Source organism: Zootoca vivipara, chromosome 12, assembly GCF_965207765.1.
Source record: "Zootoca vivipara chromosome 12, rZooViv2.hap1.1, whole genome shotgun sequence".
Lineage (NCBI taxonomy): Eukaryota > Metazoa > Chordata > Lepidosauria > Squamata > Lacertidae > Zootoca > Zootoca vivipara.
The window spans coordinates 5,473,586-5,492,280 of record NC_142595.1 but is presented as its reverse complement, the minus strand read 5'-3'; the positions used below and the strand labels follow the sequence as shown (position 1 = coordinate 5,492,280).

General features: G+C 44.7%; 1 protein-coding gene across 21 annotated transcripts in view; it reads left to right on the top strand.

Annotated features, from left to right (window-relative positions):
• The window catches only part of FHOD3 (formin homology 2 domain containing 3), a 315,286-nt gene that overhangs the window by 149,544 nt on the left and 147,047 nt on the right, over positions 1 to 18,695 (top strand). For all 21 annotated transcript variants that reach the window (XM_088655950.1, XM_060282217.2, XM_088655949.1 and 18 more), the window contains exon 4: positions 13,116 to 13,183. In XM_088655950.1, the coding sequence (XP_088512076.1) occupies positions 13,116 to 13,183 (68 nt within the window). The remainder of the gene's footprint in view (positions 1 to 13,115; positions 13,184 to 18,695) is intronic.

The window sequence follows — 18,695 nt, the reverse complement described above, 5'->3', positions numbered from 1 at the left end:
CCCCTCTTTCTGCGGTTCCTTGAATTTATTTTTAATATTTTCTGCATATCCAAATTAACTGAATTTGCACATTTATATATCTACTTTAAATATATACTCATAAAACTGCAGGTTATTACAATAATCCTGCCAATGGTTTTGTCCGTTTACAGTTTGTACATCTTCAATAAACCATTTCCATTTTTTTAAAATAAAAAGTTTGATTTCTTATTTTTCCAGTAAGTTTTGCCATTTCTGCATATTACATAAGTTTTTGTATCTTGTATCCATTCTTCTTTTGCTGGGACTTCTTCTTTCCATTTTTAGGCAAGTAACATTCTTGCTGGTGTAGTTGCGTACGTGAATAAATTTCTATACAGTTTGGGTAGTTCTGTCCCTATGCTTCCCAAAAGGAAAGCTTCTGGGTTGTTGTTTTTACAAACATTATTTAAAACATCTTTTTTCAATGCATTATATATCATTTCCCAATAAGCTTTAACCTTACTACAAGACCACCACATATGATAAAAAGAATCTTTTTTATCTTTACATTTCCAACACTTGTTTGATTTGGATTTATACATTTTTGCCAATTTACTCGGTACCACCAATATATCATTTTCATCTAATTTTATCTTAGACTATAACATGCTGTAAATTTCATATTCCACAATCATTCCCACAATCTATATTGTGACCAATATCTATTGCACAATGTATCATTGAGGATTTTACTTGCTCATCCTTTGTCTCCGATTCCAAAAATGTATTACACATTTTAGACAGCACTTTTACAATACATTCCAACGGGTCTCTCTCCAGTTGCGATATTTGTCCCCCTTTTCTTTGCCCTCTTGACGAACCCGTGAAGTAGGTTAGGCTGGGAAATGGCCAGCCGCCAAAGTCAACCAATCAGAGGCAGAGTTAGCTTTTCCAGTATCCGGAGCAGCACACATGCTGTGCACCTGCGGGTGGAGCTAGTCCCCCGCAGGGGCATGGCGAGCATCCCGGGGGGGCGGGGTGATGTCACCCCCCCAAGGATGACTCCGGGGGGGCTCCCACTGCACCCCCTTCCTCCGCCAGTACAACCAGTGCTCCTCAAGGCTGAACGGGGATTGGAACTGAATCTCCCGCGTCAGGGTCTGCTCACTTTCCCACTGTTTATTACCTCTGTTTTGTTTAGGAAGGTGGCATTGAAAGAAGGATGCTTGTGGTGGTTTAAGGTCTGGAAATGTTTTAAGTGTGTGTTTATGGAGAAACTGTAGGTCTAGCAAAGTTTGATGTGTGGGGGTGGGTGTGTCGAAATCCGTGGACTTCAGAAAGGAAAAGTGGAATAACAGAAGGTGAAGGAGGTGCATCTGTTGTCTCAAACCTCAGGTTAGAGCTCCAAAGTCAAGTGCTTTTCATTTATCGGACCTTCTCGGTAGTGGCACCCACCCTGTGGAACACCCTCTTGTCAGATGTCAAAGAGATAAATAATGATACGACCTTCTGTAGACATCTGAAGGCAGCCCTGTATTGGGAAGTTTTTTAAGTGTGATGTTCTGCTGTGTACATTTTTGTATATTCTGTTGGAAGCCACTCACAGTTGCTGGGGCAGCCCAGTCAAATGGCCGGGGTATTATCAACAACAACAACAACAACAAATATCTCACATTGTACCTTCAGGTGATATTTGATTTCCTTTTACTAATTGAAGGCAGCTTTTAAAGTCTGCATCCTATAGACATACAGTACTGCATTCTGAGCAATAATTAAGTAGCTGTGTGGCAGTTGATTAAAGGTGACAGGACAGCAATTTCTGTTAATGAGTATTTCTTTTTTAAAAAAAATGGTGGCATCTATAAAACCATGTAACATGATAAGGCTGCTTCTGTTTCAGGCTCCATGTGAAGTGCAAGGCTATTTTTGTTCCGTTAGCAGCTGTTTGGTAGAACTAAATATGAGAGACTGATTTCCTGTAGGGAATAATCCAACACTTGCCTTTTTAGTGCTGCGGTGTAAGAAAGTTGTTCCAAAGTACCCCAGTATTGCTGAGTACCAGTCAAACACTGAATAAAGACAGGTTGGATGATGAGATTTTTTAAAAAATTACATAAAGGCTGAACCCAGTTTATGAGCTGTCAAGGTGGTTAACCCTTACAGTCAGTTCAAACAATCCTTGTAGATCTCTTAATGTTGGCTAAGGGACGAGAAACAGCAAGTCATTCTCTTCTCCAGCCAACTTTTCTGTTGTTGGGTGTAGGGACGTGCAGAACTTGTCTGAGGAATACTGTTGCTGGTTCCTTTTGCCTCTTCTGTAACTGGAAGCTCCACTGAAAGTTAAAAGTCAAAATTCCTATGGAGATGGTGTAGGAATTCCAAGGCTATGTTAGAAACTGAAATATGAAAGCTGGGAGCTAAATGGCACCTTAAACCTAGGTAATGAGCGCAACAATGGAATGTCTTGGTGCACTTTTTTTAATAACAATAATACAAAGCTGAGAATGAATGAACTGCAGCTAAGATATTATGTTCATTTTTCACATGGTCTAGTCCAGGCATCTCCAAAGTCCGTTTTGGGGGCCTAATCTGGCCCGCCGGTTGATTTAATCTGGCCCCCGTGGCAGTATATGTCCTGGGGTAAAATCCTAAAAAGAGCTCAACAACGTAGGTCGGCCTTCATGCACGTTCACTTCATCAAATCTGGCCCTCTTTGAAAAAGTTTGGACACCCTCTCCTGCCTCCCTCCCCTGCCCACCCCCCTAATATTCTTAAGAGAGTCTCTTTCCCAGTCTTCAGAGAGTAGCTGAAAGTGGGGAGGCAGAAAAAGGTCCTCCTTTCCTTCCACTCTGCAGTTTTAATCTGAAACTTTAGGAACAGTACTGCGCCCAGAGCTGAGAAGCTGCCCGCCCTGTCACAAAATGTGCCTAGAACAATGGGAGTTTCGAACACTGTTACAAGGAGATAATACACGTGAAGCAGTTAGAACACTCTTCAAGGCCAAAACAATGTGGTGAGTTGCAAACATTTATATCCAGTTTAGGTTGGGCTAATCTTCCTGTGCTGGTTTTCTTGCCTGACTTAGCAGTTGCAATGTTCTTTCTCCTGCAGTGCCAGGGCAACGGTATTTAAGTTGCAGGTGCTACTTCTTTGGCCATCAAAGGGGCTGTGTTGGTCTATCCCAGGGGTCAGCAAACTTTTTCAGCAGGGGGCCGGTCCACTGTCCCTCAGACCTTGGGGGGACGACTATATTTTTTTGGGGGGGGGATGAATGAATTCTTATACTCCACAAATAGCCCAGAGATGCATTTTAAATAAAGGGACACTTTCTACTCATGTAAAAGCACACTGATTCCCGGACCATCCGCGGGCCAGATTTAGAAGGCGATTGGGCCACATCCGGCCCCCGGGCCTTAGTTTTCCTACCCATGGTCTACCTTTTGCCGCAATGTTGTTCTTCGGAGGTTAGGGGTGCAGCCTTGCAGTGACCCTTGGTCCCCTGGCCAGGGGCAGAAGCCAGAGTGTGCTGGATTTGTCCACCTGTGCAGGATTTTTTACGGTTAGCGGGACAGAGCAATGACCTGTTTTGCAAAGAAGTTGATGTAATGCATGTCAACTTCGCCTGGAGTATTCTGAAATCTTTCTTTGGAAGAGAAGAGCAGAGGAGAAAAACCTCGGTGGGATTTCTGTGGAGAAAAAAACGGAAAGAGGGCTGAATCCCAGCCCCAGGCAATCTGGCATCTCCAACAAGCTAAGAGCTGCATAAGTATGCGTTTTGACATTTAAAACAAATGTGGGATGCAGCTGATCTTGAAGCAATGACTTCCAGACCGTGGAGGATATGGAAAGTTTGATAAAACACCCTTTTGAATATAGGAGGATACTCCGGACTCTGAAATAAAGGGATGCGAGTTTAAAAAGCTGATTTCTACTCTGTGGCTTTGCTTTCCCCTAGTGCCTTCCCCCAATGGCAGTTAGGTGTTTTAAAGTAAAATAAAATAGGACAATGTGTGAGACATATCTAAATAGGGTCATTGCTACATACTCGTTAGGTGCTCTGAGGGATAGGGACTTCATTTCCATTCCTTTCTAATTATGAGGGAGATCATAATTAAGAATGCAGCTCTTATGTATGTCCAGCCTTGAACTCTGCCAGCGATTGGAGGGATGTCAGGCAGGCAGGCAGGCATTTGGGTTGAGCACTAGCTCTAAGCTTACAAATCTGCTCACCAGATGCGTTGGCTGGTCATGTCCTTATACAGGGGTGAGTTGTGGCAAAACCTATCCTCTCAGCTTTACCACAGAGTTATTGTGCCTCAGGAAAAGAAACCTGGTAGACCAAAGGCCCCTTTAGTTGAACTTTCTATTCTCTGAGTGGCCAACAGAATGCCTATGGAAGCAGGACATGAGCACAGTCCCCAGAAACACATTCAAAGACATTCTGTCCCTATTAAAGGTAAATGGGTAAAGGGACCCCTGACCATTAGGTCCAGTCGTGACCGACTCTGGGGTTGCGCGCTCATCTCACATTATTGGCTGAGGGAGCCGGCGTATAGCTTCCAGGTCATGTGGCCAGCATGACAAAGCCACTTCTGGCGAACCAGAGCAGCACACGGAAACGCCATTTACCTTCCCACTGTAGCGGTTCCTATTTATCTACTTGCATTTTGACGTGCTTTCGAACTGCTAGGTTGGCAGGAGCTGGGACCGAGCAACAGGAGCTCACCCCGTTGCAGGGATTCAAACCGCTGACCTTCTGATAAGCAAGCCCTAGGCTCTGTGGTTTAACCCACAGCGCCACCTGCGTCCCTTCCCGCTGTAGCGGTTCCTATTTATCTACTTGCATTTTGACGTGCTTTCGAACTGCTAGGTTGGCAGGAGCTGGGACCGAGCAACAGGAGCTCACCCCATTGCAGGGATTCGAACCGCTGACCTTCTGATCAGCAAGCCCTAGGCTCTGTAGTTTAACGCACAGCACCACCTGGGTCTATTACTGGAGGTAATATGCTTGGCATTTTTCTTTCTCAAGAGACAATGGAGTGCGCCTCTGGAGGTGAAGTCAAACAGCTGCGTTCGCAGCAACTGGGCAGTGTGCATGGAGGTCCTGGGCTGCCCAGATGACAAGACCCCATTGGGCATGCTCAGTGTTCATTGCTCATAGCAACACCTGATCTCGGGTTTAACTCCTGCTTAGGATCTGTAGGGCAAGGATTGAAATCTCAGGGTGTGGGTCTAGAAGGAACGGAACAGGCTATTTTCAGCTTAGCTTCATGAGAGGTTTTTTTTAAAAAATAATAATAATCAGTTCCTCTGCTGTCTACCATGTCCTTTAGGATCCAGCTAGGTTCTGTGCTCCATGGGATTCCAGTTCCTAGATATCTTTGCCTCCAACCCCAGAGGAGAAATCCATACCTGCTGCCTTGTGGAACATCTTCAGGAGAAGAAAAGGCTAAGCAGTAAACCCTACACAAATCCGAAGTAGAGTCTCTGAGAAAGTTGGGTGGCATCTTGTGTGCCTCCTTCCAGCAACTCCTGCAGCCAAGTTGGTGCCAAAAGAATTGCTCTGCATTCCTTTGGACCACATCAGCGAGGCCGGGGGGGGGTGTCTTGTCATCTGGGCAGCCCAGGACCGCCATGCACACTGCACAGACTTGCACTCTAGGGAAGTCACTTTGGTGCTGATAATACAACAAAAACGACACAGGAGACAGCAGTTAAGAGTTACAGTGGTACCTCAGTTTATGAACACAATTGGTTCCGAAGTCTGTTCATAAACTGAAGTGAACTTTCCCCTTGAAAGTAATGGAAAGTGGATTAATCTGTTCCAGACGGTCCGCAGAGTACTTAAACTGAAGCATCCATAAACTGAAGCGAACTTTCCCGTTGAAAGTAATGGAAAGTGGATTAATCCGTTGCAGACGGGTCCGCGGAGTACTCAGCATGAAGCGTACTTAACCCGAAGCATGGGTGTAATTGGTTCCGGAAGTCTGTTCATAAACTGAAGCCAACTTTCCCATTGAAAGTAATGGAAAGTGAATTAATCCGTTCCAGATGGGTCCGCGGCGTTTGTAAACCGAAAATTCATAAACCAAGGTGTTCATAAACCAAGGTTCCACTGTACTGGTCTCTGTAGCCGCAGCGGCAGCCGCAACAGGCACTGTGATTCTCTGACGGTTTGGGTTCACCCCCAGAGGTTGCACTCCATTGTCTTTCAAGACAGACAAATTCCAGCAATAATTTAAACCCACCCACCTGACCTATGGCTGAATCCTAAATATATATTAGAGCTATAGACAATGTATGTGGGGGGAGGGGGTCCTATTTATGACCCCGGGACTCGACCCTGAACCTTGTAGCCTGGGTTTGGGCCATGGCCTAGTGAGCTAGCTGTTTCAAGTCACTCATACAACCTATCAGCACCCCAGATTTTAACTGGAGTAGTGCCTTGTACCGAATTCCACGGCAAGCCCTACCAAAATAAGCAGACGGAGATAGTTTATTTTTCAGCAACAGGCTCTGAGGATGGCCTGAGCGTTAACTGACAGCTGCCTGGTTGTCGGGATTGTTTCTGCATTTCGCGTTGCACAACATTAATGGTACATTGTCAGATATCCGAGGAGAGCTAGCGCTCGCCTGTTGGGTGACGACCGATCAGTTGAATAAGTGATCTACTGCAGCACTTTCCAATAAGGGTAATTATATGCTGTCAGCACTCTTTGTGAACAACTAATGAGGAAAAAGCATTGATTCATTGGTTTGGTGGGGGGAGGGAGTCCTTTTTCAGAAGTGCCTGTGTGCAAATCCTGAGAACTTGCTTCATGGCTCACTTCACAGCCAGTTCGTATTATCATGTTTCAGGTCTCTGGGAACCCAGACAGTCTGAACAAAAGAAATTACTTCCATTTCTTGCGATAAGTTATTGAAACCTAGGAGAGGAATGACAGAAAAAAATTATGTGCCGATGATATGTTTTGCATTCAAATGGTCTGTGTGAGGTTTTGTGGTGTAGGTACAATACTGGTTTTGCTGGAATGTGTTGGAATTCACATTCACAGGGTGAAGCAGAGAGGTCTCACTCCAGAGTTCTCCCTCCCTGGCACCTTGAATGCTTTTTGCAATAGTGTCCCAAGGGCCTAGGACAGTGATGGCGAACCTATGACACGTGTGTCAGACATGACACACAGAGCCCTCACTGCTGGCACGCGCCCCATCGGCCCATTCACGCTGTTGTTGTTGTTTCCCCCCCATTTGTTCTCCCACTCCTCCTCACACTATAGCTTGTCTCCACTGTTAAAACCCGGATCCTGTTGTTGTTGTTGGTAGCCAGAGATTGGTTTTTTAACCCTTTCTGTGCTGTTTTTTCTGGCACTTTGGCAGACGATGATTGGGTGTAACAGCGTTCATTTTTAACCCGTTCTGTGCTGGTTTTTTGTGCTTTGGCAGACTATGTCGATGCTGCGTGTTAGTTCCAGCAAAGGTATTATTCATCATTTATTTCTGTTCTCTTCCCCCCTCCCCAAAGCGCAGCAGCTTTGGGGCACCCCCCCCCCAAAAAAAGCAAAGCAACTTTTGCACCCCACCCAAAAAACCTCCAAAAACCTCAGCAGCTCCCCGCCAAAAGCTCAACAACTCTGGGCACTTTGTGATAAATAAGGGGTTTTTGGTTTGTTTTGTTTAAATAATTAGTTTTTGGTTTATTAAATACAGTTATATATTACAATTATACATTTTTGTTATTTAAACTATAAATATCACAAAACTATGGTTTTTTTTCTCGAAGTGACACACCACCTGAGTTATGCTCGATTTTTTGGCAAATTTTGACACACCAAGCTCAAAAGGTTGCCCATCACTGGCCTAGGAGGAAAGAGACCCTAGTACAGGCATATATATATGTAAACTGGGCATGTGTGTTCCTCTTCAATGTTCAACAAAACCGCTTGACCGATTGCATTCAAATTTTAACACAAAGTCAATTGTGACTACAAGATCAAGCTCATACCATTTTCAAAGACAAATGTCACACCTGGGCCACGTAAACCCCCCAAAACCCCATGTTCAAAAACTCACAACTCACCCTAAAGTGCATGCTGGGAAATAGAAGCCATAATCAGGAGACCTTGCACAACAGCGGCCTCTAGTGGTAGCTACACTGGTACTGCAGGTAGGAAACCTACCCACTCCACAGCAACTTGGCTCGGCTTTGCAGACTAGGCCGAGAAGAGGTTTGCAGACTAGGCCAAATAGAGGTGGGGGCTCCCCTGGGTGGGGGATGGAGGGAGGAGGGGGCGGGAAAGGTCATGGGTCTGGACAGGGTGGGCCCAATCACAGGGATGAGCCTGGGGGTGGGGGAGGAGTCTGAGGGCCCATTTAACAGACTAAGCCACAGTGGGGCCTACAGGGGAGCCTGAAGGGGGACTCTGAGGGTCTATTTAACAGACTAAGGGACAGCAACTAGGCTGAATAGAGGTGGGGGCTCCCCTGGGTGGGAGATGGGGGAGGGGGTGGGAAAGGTCATGGGTCGGGACAGGGTGGGGCCAATCACAGGGATGTGCCGGGGGCTGGGGGGAGGAGTCTGAAGGGCCCAGTTAACAGACCAAGCCACAGCAACGCGTGGCAGGGCCAACTAGTAGTGTATATATATATATATATATATATATATATATATATATATATATATATATATATATATACACACACACACACACACACACACACACACACACAGTCAGATTAGATCAAACCCTGTGAATTTGTACCAGGTGAAGCCACATAACCTCAGCAGACATGCAGAAGAGCAGCATTAATGTACTAATGGGCACTGTGCCTGTGGCTGATCCCCCTCACAAAATGATATATTTTGCTGGGTCTGGGAGTAAAAAGGAAAGTGCATTGTCTTGCCAATAGATTTATTATTGGCTTTTGTAGACAAAAACAAAGCTCAGACGAAAGCCTTGTTTTGGCATCACTCCAAGGTATTTTTTTTTCTTGCTCTTGCTGGACACCAGTTAAATTTGTCTGACATTCAATGAAAGAATGGCATGCTGCAATAATTAGTTTTATATGCCTCCTGAAAAACGTCCAGACATTTACTTTGCTCTGAATTTTCACCCTCTGCACCAAGCAGTTGACTTTAGTTAGTGATACACAGTACAGGATGCACTCAGTGATGAATCAGACTGGGAGCAAAGAGGCAGCATGAGCAACAGCAAGCACTTTCTGCGCTTGTGTCATTAATTGCTACTACTGAAGGGGGGGGAAGGTAAAGGAAGAGGACCCTGGATGGTTAAGTCCAGTCAAAGGCAACTATGGGATGCTGCACTCATCCCGCTTCAGGCCGAGGGAGCCGGCATTTGTCCACACACAGCTTTCCAGGTCATGTGGCTATCAGGACTAAACCGCTTCTGGCGCAACGGGACACTATGATGAGTGTCAGAGTGCATGGAAACACCATTTATCTTCCCACCGCAGCAGTACCTACTTATCTACTTGCACTGGTATGCTTTCTTCGGCTTGCCGATTGGAAGGTCGGTGGTTCGAATCCGTGCAACAGGGTGAGCTCCCATTGCTCTGTCCCAGCTTCTGCCAACTACAGAAGGAATGCAGAACTTGGAGTGGGAGGGTTGCCTGACCATCCTGGCTCTGTGGGTGCCCCAGTATTTTAGGTTCTCTCCCTTCCTCTCCCAGAACTAGGGCTCTGGTGGCCAGGAACTCTGGGTGGCTGAGGTTCACTAGGGCAGCACAAAGCCCCTTGCTAACCCCAGGGATTCTCTCTCCCTGCCACCTACAGCCAGGGCACCTGCATTGGAAGAGGCCCGCCTACCCCTGCTTCTCTTCCAGTGATGGAGATGCAGATATTTTCCCGCTGGTTCATTGTGCTAACTCTCCACCCCCCTCTGAGGAAGAAAGCCTTGCTCATCTGAATGTGACTTGCTCCTGAGAAAACATTCCTAAACTATTGCTGTGATTTTGCCTCTGCTGTAGAAATGGAAATTACAGGAAGCTAATGAGGCTAGCAAAAGGGACCCAGGTGGCGCTTTGGGCTAAACCACTGAGCCTAGGGTTTGCTGATCAGAAGGTCGGCGGTTCAAATCCCTGTGATGGGGTGAGCTCCCGTTGCTTGGTCCCAGCTCCTGCCAACCTAGCAGTTCAAAAGCACATCAAAAATGCAAGTAGATAAATAGGAACCGCTATAGCGGGAAGGTAAATGGCGTTTCCATGTGCTGCTCTGGTTTGCCAGAAGCGGCTTTGTCATGCTGGCCACATGACCTGGATGCTATACGCCGGCTCCCTCGGCCAATAATGCGAGATGAGCGCGCAACCCCAGAGTTGGTCACGACTGCACCTAATGGTCAGGGGTCCCTTTACCTTTACCTAATGAGGCTAGCACCTTTATGTGGATCCTCCCCATTCCCTGCTTAATTCTGTCTGAGTTCTTATTTGAGGACACTGGGTGAGTCCTGAGGTTTTGCAGCATGGTGTTTGGGTCTTAAATTCAATGGCACGCTTCATTCAAAAGTAAATGGGTTATCTGTTGGGTCCGAGAAATAAAATGCATTTGGCCATGATGCTTTAGGTCATCCTTATGTATTAAGAGTCGTGGTGGTGTAGCGACAGAGACATACTACCCTGAAACGTGAAATCTGATGTGAAGGCATATAAAGCAACAGTCTTGCTGAAGCACTGCTGATCGAGGTCTATTCGATGCCTGGATGGCATGTTGCCTGGGAATCCCCAGAAATTAAAATCTAGTTCTGCATCTCTTCAAAAACATACCGGCAGATAGACCCATCTTTGGACAAACTGTATGCAATTGTATGAGAATGAAGGGAATTTAATTCTAACAAAGGCCAGATGGTGGTATCTTTCCAAGGAATAATTTTGTTCCTATTTAGCACGTGAAGACAATACAATTTTAAAAAATAAAATCCAGCAACTCCCACCCCACCCCACAAAAAAACCCCAAAACCCTATTATCCTTTCAGCTTTCCTGACAAGACTTTAGTTTATCTAGCCAAGAAACATAATGTACTTGTACACACGAGTGAATTGATTTTTTTGGGCTAGGATAATTAAAGTGTGTGTTTGGGTCCGTGATTACAAGAGACATTCCTTTTTGCAATGTTTTGTGCTGGGAATTTGTCAGCTCCGTAAGGAATAAGAAGTTGTGAGAACTGCAAGAGGGGTAAATGGGCCACACATTCTCTCTCCAGTGCCAAGGACAGAATATTGCTTTGGAGGTTTACAAACAACGGCTGAGGCGTCTCTTTCATATTGGCTGAAACTATTTGGATCCCAGAAAAGGTCCGTTATGTTTCGCTTCTTTCAAAGAAGAGAACCAAAAGCATTTGTTTCCAAAGCATGCCTTGTCTGCTTCTGCAGAACATATGGGGAACAAACCAGTGGGAAGACCTCCATGGCCCCTTGCAGAAGTGAATAAGCTCCACTAGGGGCCATTCAGCAGGCTTTGCTGCTGGGTTGCCTCCTTTGCTCTTGCATTCAGCTCTGTTGCCATTTTACTTGTTTGGATTTTGTGGACCCCAGTAGAACAATGATCCTACCATTTTCTTTCTTCCTGAGAAGTCTTTCCAATGCACCCATATGCTATCCTTGTGGAAGCTGTGTATGTAGAAGTCTAGGTTTTCCTATTCAAAAGTGAGGGAAGGAATTATGGACACTCATGGTGACTATGATCCTGCAACGTTTTAACCATCTGGCATGCCTGTCTTTTGCGAGCATATTGTTGGGTCCAGGTTCAAAATCAACCATCAAACTCACAAACCTTGGACTAAATAAAAAAATCCATTCAGTAGCACCATAAAGACCAACTAAGTTTTTTTTATTTTGGTATGAGCTTTCGTGTGCATGCACACTTCATCAGATACACTGAAACAGAAGTCACCAGACCCTCATGTATATTCAGAGGTCTGGTGACCCTTATGTATATATTCAGAGGTCTGGTGACTTCTGTTTCAGTGTATCTGATGAAGTGTGCATGCACACGAAAGCTCATACCAAAAAAAAACCTTAGTTGGTCTTTAAGGTGCTACTGAAGGAATTTTTTTATTTTGTTTCGACTCAGACCAACACGGCTACCTACCTGTAACTAAAACCTTGGACTAGTCAGCCTCGGCTCCAGATAAACTAGAAGCTGTAACCAATATTTGTTTACCACTTGGGGTTTCTTGGGGAAGACAAACCACGAGGCTGGGCTCCTACATAATGTTAAGCCCAACTCTGGCTTGGCTGCAGGTAGTGTGGCAGCAGCAGGACACAGGGAAGAACAAAATAGGCAGTTTTCTCTCTGGCCATCAGCATGCTTGAATATTCACGTTCAACCATAGTTTGGCTTTCCATTGTGGCCATTTTATAAATTAATGTTTTATTGATTGATTGATTGATTGATTGATTGATGGCTAGTTACTCCCTCCCAGTTATCTGGGGGAACTGATAGCAAGCAAAGACACCAGGAATCAGGATTCTGAGGAATATACCTTTAGCGAGGTATATAGATGATCCAGCTCCTTCTTTCCATTCCAGCCATGTAAACAGGGGCAGCGAGATGAGATCACATAACAACTGTCCTAAAATATCTGCTTCCTGGTTCCCTGTGTGCTACTGGGCTTGGTTCAAGGTGATAGTGGTGGTTTACTAAGCCCTGTATTTGCAGGAACAGCTATTCCAATAGGCAATTTGATTCCTAAGATCAACTGAGCAGGGACCAGGGCTCTGTTCACAGTCCCCGCTGGCATACAGGGTGAGGAGACTTGTAGAAGTGTCTTCTCCATGGTAGGGCCCCAATGCTGGAATGATTTCCTATTTGAGGTGTATCAATTTCCTGAACTGTTTGGTTTCAGACTCCAACTGAAAACATCATTATTTGCACTAAGATTTCGCAGTTTGATAAATAAGGGTGGTGGTACTCATCAAAAATGCATATTTTAATTGATCTTGTACAATTCTTTGTAGTGTATGTACCGTATTTTTAGTGGTGCTCTATTGTGCCTTGTATGTTTGATGTATGTTGCATTACTGAGGAATATTGATTTAAAAACCCCCGCAAATAATTCATTGCAGCTCCCTACAGTCATGAGAACTGAATTTTATATCAAACTTTGACTAAATGTTTTTCTTTTCTTTTGTCTTTTCATTAGAAAAGCTCTACAATTCAAATGGACGGGAGCTGAGGCGGGCCCTCTTCTCCTTGAAACAAATATTTCAAGTAAGTGAGCCTTTTGTCCAGGTTCTTTTTGTCTGCCATTCAAGCTGGTTTCCATAAGATTACATAGGTACGGCCTTGTTTAACAGGAAGCTAGAAGATATTGGAAGGAGTTATTGGCAAGCAAGCACATTATTTACCCATTTTGAGTGTTTCTCCAGCTCCTTGACTTCATTTTGTCTGGAAGGGTAGATGAAGCAAAATACCTGTTGCACCCCGTCCACTTTTGCACTCACCACCCATGGTGGAAAAGGGAGAATCCCAATGGCACTATAAATACTCTTCCTCTTTTTCAAAGGAAGGTTTTTTTCTTGCTTCCTGCAATACTAGTGGTGGCAGCAGTATCCTTTGTTCTGTGTGCTCCCTCTTTCAAGCTGCGATGTCAGGGGTTGAAAGGGGGAGGGTGCAAAACAGCAAGCTGAGTGGGGGTCACCAGCCATTTATTGTGACTTGACACCCCTCCTCCCTTCTTTCACTTTTGCAGTCCTGGGCAGGTAGCAAAATGATGACTAAATCCTATGCATTGTTAGTAAGCTGCATTCGGTCTGTTGGGCTGAAATTTTCGAAGCCTGGTTTAGTTAATAAATAGGTGATGCAGAAGAGCCCACTCTTCCGTACACTGATCTGTTTATACAGTGGTGGTACCTCTCAAGACGAATGCCCTGCAAGATGAATTTTTCGGAAGACGAATGCGTCTTGCGATCTGGTGGTAATTTAATTAATGCGTTCCTATGGGCAAAAAAAAAATATCAATGCATTCCTATGGGAAACCACGATTCACAAGACGAATTTTTCACGAAACGAATTGACTCACGGAACGAATTAAATTCGTCTTGCGAGGCACCACTCTATATATATATATATATATATATATATATATATATATATATATATATATATTTCATACCCAATTTTGCTCACAATCTGTTGCCTAATATTTGCACGGCATGATACATAATTGATTAAGGTTTTGGGGGGGAAACTCTTACATATATATATATGTAAGAGTTTCCCCCCCAAAACCTTAATCAATTATGTATCATGCCGTGCAAATATTAGGCAACAGATTGTGAGCAAAATTGGGTATGAAATCTCTCTCTCTCTCTCTCTCTCTCTCTCTCTCTCTCTCTCTCTCTCTTTCTGCACACACACACACACACACACACACACACTTATATACACATAGCATTATGTCATGAATCCATTAATCATTGCTAACAATTGTGCTTTTCAAAGCTTTTAGAGCATCTCTTTTTCAGTCTGTTGAAAAGATTAACTTGATGGTGTTCAGAGTCATAGAATCTTATCAGCGAGAGTGTCACACACTTCACTCCTTAAGAGTCATCAATCATGCTTAGGAGAGGAGAAGGAGTGTTCCCCAATTGCTTCATTGATCAGAGGAGGGAGGTGTGGCACATAGAACACCCTGGTTCATGAAAAGAATGATGGATGACCCCTCAGGGACTGGAGTAGATGAATTTGATTTAAGGGCTTCATATTCAGCTCCAAGAAGAAGAGAATAGCCTCTGTTTGATGACTTCAATCTTTTCTAGTAAATTGCTTGGATTCTGTCACAAAGAGGAGAAAACATTTTATTCCCCCCCAACTTCTATGTTACAAGCTAGTACTTTGAAATTTTGTTTTCATCCTTGTATTTTTCTGTTGACAAAATGCGTTTCACATATACAAGCCAAAATAGGTTTAGGATTGTGGTCATTGATTTAAATTCTCCATCGAGACATTGTATCACATGATAACACCAGTGAACAGCAGTGGGCTTCTCATGGTGTGGAAAGAAGAAGCCTTTGACGGCTTGCTTTTGAGGAGTAGGATAGACCTACCATCACCTACCTTCTCACATAATTAGACCCACCACCTCCTGAAGGGGAGAACGTCCCCCGAAGGTACCACCATGTAAAGGGGTACACATGCCTTGATTTCACTTTAACTGGGGAGAGGGGCCATGATTGATGAACGGGAGTAATCTTGCCTCTGGAATTGGTGACCGTTCTGGTGAACATTCTTAACGTCTCCTTTCAGGCATTCACACTCTGTGTGCACAGGTTGCGAGTGGAGCAGGTGGGGCTGGTGCATACAGGAACATGCTAAGCAGGACTGGCACCTGCAGCCTCTGCACAGTTTGTGCCCACGTGTGTGCAGCTGCGGTCTTGCACTTGCCTTGGGGTGAGCTCTGTCCCAGCTCCTGCCCATCTAGCAGTTTGAAAGCAAACCAGTGCAAGTAGATAAATAGGTACCGCTGCGGTGGGAAGGTAAACGACAGTTCTGTGCGCTCTGGTTTCCGTCACGGTGTTCCGTTACACCAGAAGTGTTTTAGTCATGCTGGCCACATGACCTGGAAAGCAGTCTGTGGACAAGCGCTGGCTCCCTTGGCCTGAAAAGTGAGACAATCACCACACCCCATAGTTGCCTTTGACTGGACTTAACCGTCCAGGGGTCCATTATCTTACCTTTACCTTCCTTACAATGGTGTTTGTAAAAGTCAGCTATTGTTAGGATTGTGGCCTCATTTTACAGTCTTACCAGATAATTTTGAATGTGAAACTAAAACAACCACCGACCATAATTTAAAACAGAAAATCAGCTGCAATTTCTATGATGCCCAAGTATTAAATGCCATTGTTGTTCTGTAGCAATACTAGTTTTGCCTGGTTGCAGTTCCCTTCCATTAAGTGCTGTTACGTAGATGTATTATTTGTTGCAGCTGAATAGAGCTTTTGATTTTAAGAACTCTTAGAGAACAGTCCAAGCTACATACTGTGGATCTTAGTTAGGTTTACTAAAAAAAGTTAAACGAGCTTAATTCTCCCTATTTAAATTAGTGGAACTTCAAAGTGCTTAACTGGCTGGATTGCATACAGTACTTAGTTTCCAGTTTAGTTTTATTATTCAAATATTCTTGAATGCGATCCACAGCTTGACTTTACAATTTTCATGTGAGGCTGTTTCCTCTCATTTGCTTAGTTATTGAAGTGGATTGCATGCATACGTGGACCCAGGTGGCGCTGTGGGTTAAACCACTGAGCCTAGGGCTTGCTGATCAGAAGGTCGGCGGTTTGAATCCCTGTGATGGGGTGAGCTCCCGTTGCTTGGTCGCAGCTCCTGCCAACCTAGCAGTTCAAAAGCATGTCAAAATGCAAGTAAATAAATAGGAACCGCTACAGCGGGAAGGTAAACAGCGTTTCCATGTGCTGCTCTGGTTTGCCAGAAGCGGCTTTGTCATGCTGGCCACATGACCTGGAAGCTGTACGCCGGCTCCCTTGGCCAATAATGCGAGATGAGCGCCGCAACCCCAGAGTCGGTCACGACTGGACCTAATGGTCAGGGGTCCCTTTACCTTTACATGCATACGTACATAATTTTATTTGTATGCCACCTTTCCATAGTTAAAACAATGCTCAGGGCAGCTTACAACATGAAAAAAATACATAATCCAAAACATTAGAAAAGTAGTCGAAACAAAATAAAAAAAATTCTTCTTCCAGATATCTTCAGAAGTGTGGCATATACACGAAAGCTCATACCAATGACAAACTTAGTTGGTCTCTAAGGTGCTACTGGAAGAAAAAAAAATTATTTTGTTTCGACTACACCAGGCCAACACGGCTATCTACCTGTAATTAGAAACGTAGTGATAAACACTCCCCAAAAATGCCCATCAAGAAGTACACAGCCAACTCTTAAACCAGAGGGTATACAAATAAACTAATACAGCAACCCACTATTTGCATCCCCATCCCCAAATGCATAATCCTGCAAACCTTAACCCATCTCCTTAAAGGTATCATTTGTTGCTCATGGGAAAGAAGTATGGAAAGGAAATAGAGCTCAAGAAGCAGAAAAACTTCCTGCTGTCTCAACTCAGGCAGGCATTTGTCGTTCTCGGGCTATTCTTACTACTCCAAGTGCTGTAATGTGTTTCTGTTCTTTGAATGTGATGATTCTCCATAGTTTTGGGTGGTTCCTGTCTCTTTTGCCACTTCAAATCAGCTTCTTCCTCTGAGGAGTCAGCCACACCCTCTGCATGATCAGTTTCATGGGAACTTGGGAGAGTGAGAAAACCCATGTTTACTCCGATTCAGCAGTAAAACACTGGAGTCTCCAGAGGAAGCTCCGGGACAAAACAAAATTCCTGCTTGGACATGGATCTGGAAAACGTGGCCCCCTGCCTAGAAAGTGCATAGGAAACCTAAGTGGGGATGAGCCCTAAATTAATTTTCTGGAAAGCAGACTCTGGATAGCCGAGGAGGAACTTAGCAAAGACTGATTCTTTAAGCCAGGCATCCCCAAACTTCAGCTCTCCAGATGTTTTGGACTACAATTCCCATCATCCCTGACCACTGGTCCTCTTAGCTAGGGATCATGGGAGTTGTAGGCCAAAACATCTGGAGGGCTGCAGTTTGGGGTTGCCTGATCTAAGCATCAGTGCAACTGGAACAGACCACTAAGAATATATAACATCAGTTTTATAACAACTTCACTGGCACCCAGTTATTTGCCTACTTCAGGCATCCGCAAACTGCGGCCCTCCAGATGTTTTGTTGGCCTACAACTCCCATGATCCCTAGCTAACAGAACCAGTGGTTGGGGAAGTTGGGAATTGTAGTCTAAAACATCTGGAGGGCCGAAGTTTGGGGATGCCTGGCCTACTTAATGTTTGTTGCCCTCAAAACCTTAAACAGCCCAGACCCAAGTTACCTTAAGGACAACCTTCTCCCTGTGCCCCTGCTTGCTCCGCTCATCAGCCACCAACCCTCTGGCCTCTGCCACTGCACTCACATTAACGCCCTAAAGCAGGCACAGGCAAACTCGGCCCTCCAGATGTCTTGGGACTACAACTCCCAAAACATCTGGAGGGCTGAGGTTTGCCTAAGCCTGGCCTAAAGCTTCCCTTCCCAATGGTGCAGCAGGTGAACACATTAAACCAGGCATCCCCAAACTTCGGCCCTACAGATGTTTTGGACTACAATTACCATCATCCCTGACCACTGGTCCTCTTAGCTAGGGATCATGGGAGTTGTAGGCCAAGACATCTGGAGGGCCGCAGTTTGGGGATGCCTACATTAAACTGCCTTATACTGAGTCAAATCAGTGGCTTCCTCTTCTGGAAGTTCTAAAAGGACAATCTAAACCCAAGACAATCTAGCAGAGATGCTAGGGAAGGAAGCAAGGCCACACAACTCCCTCCCGGCGAGGTTTGTCTTGCTCTTTCTTCTCTTTTTAAGTTTCAGGCATCTGGCCATGCCTGCATTTTCCTGCAGATGTTTGGGGCCTCTTGATTGTACTGCTGATACTGGGTTTTCTTTGCTAGGCTTCTGCCGTTTTTATTAATGTGCTGTTGAATTTTTCTTTCCTGGTTTTAATCTGCATTTTCTCCTTTTAAAAACTGTTAGCTGCCTTGTAGATTTTGTTAAATCTACAGGAAGAAGATAGATGCAGCTTTAGCAGAAGTGTGCTGGTTCAAAAAGTATATAGAGTGCCCATTTTCTTTCCTTCT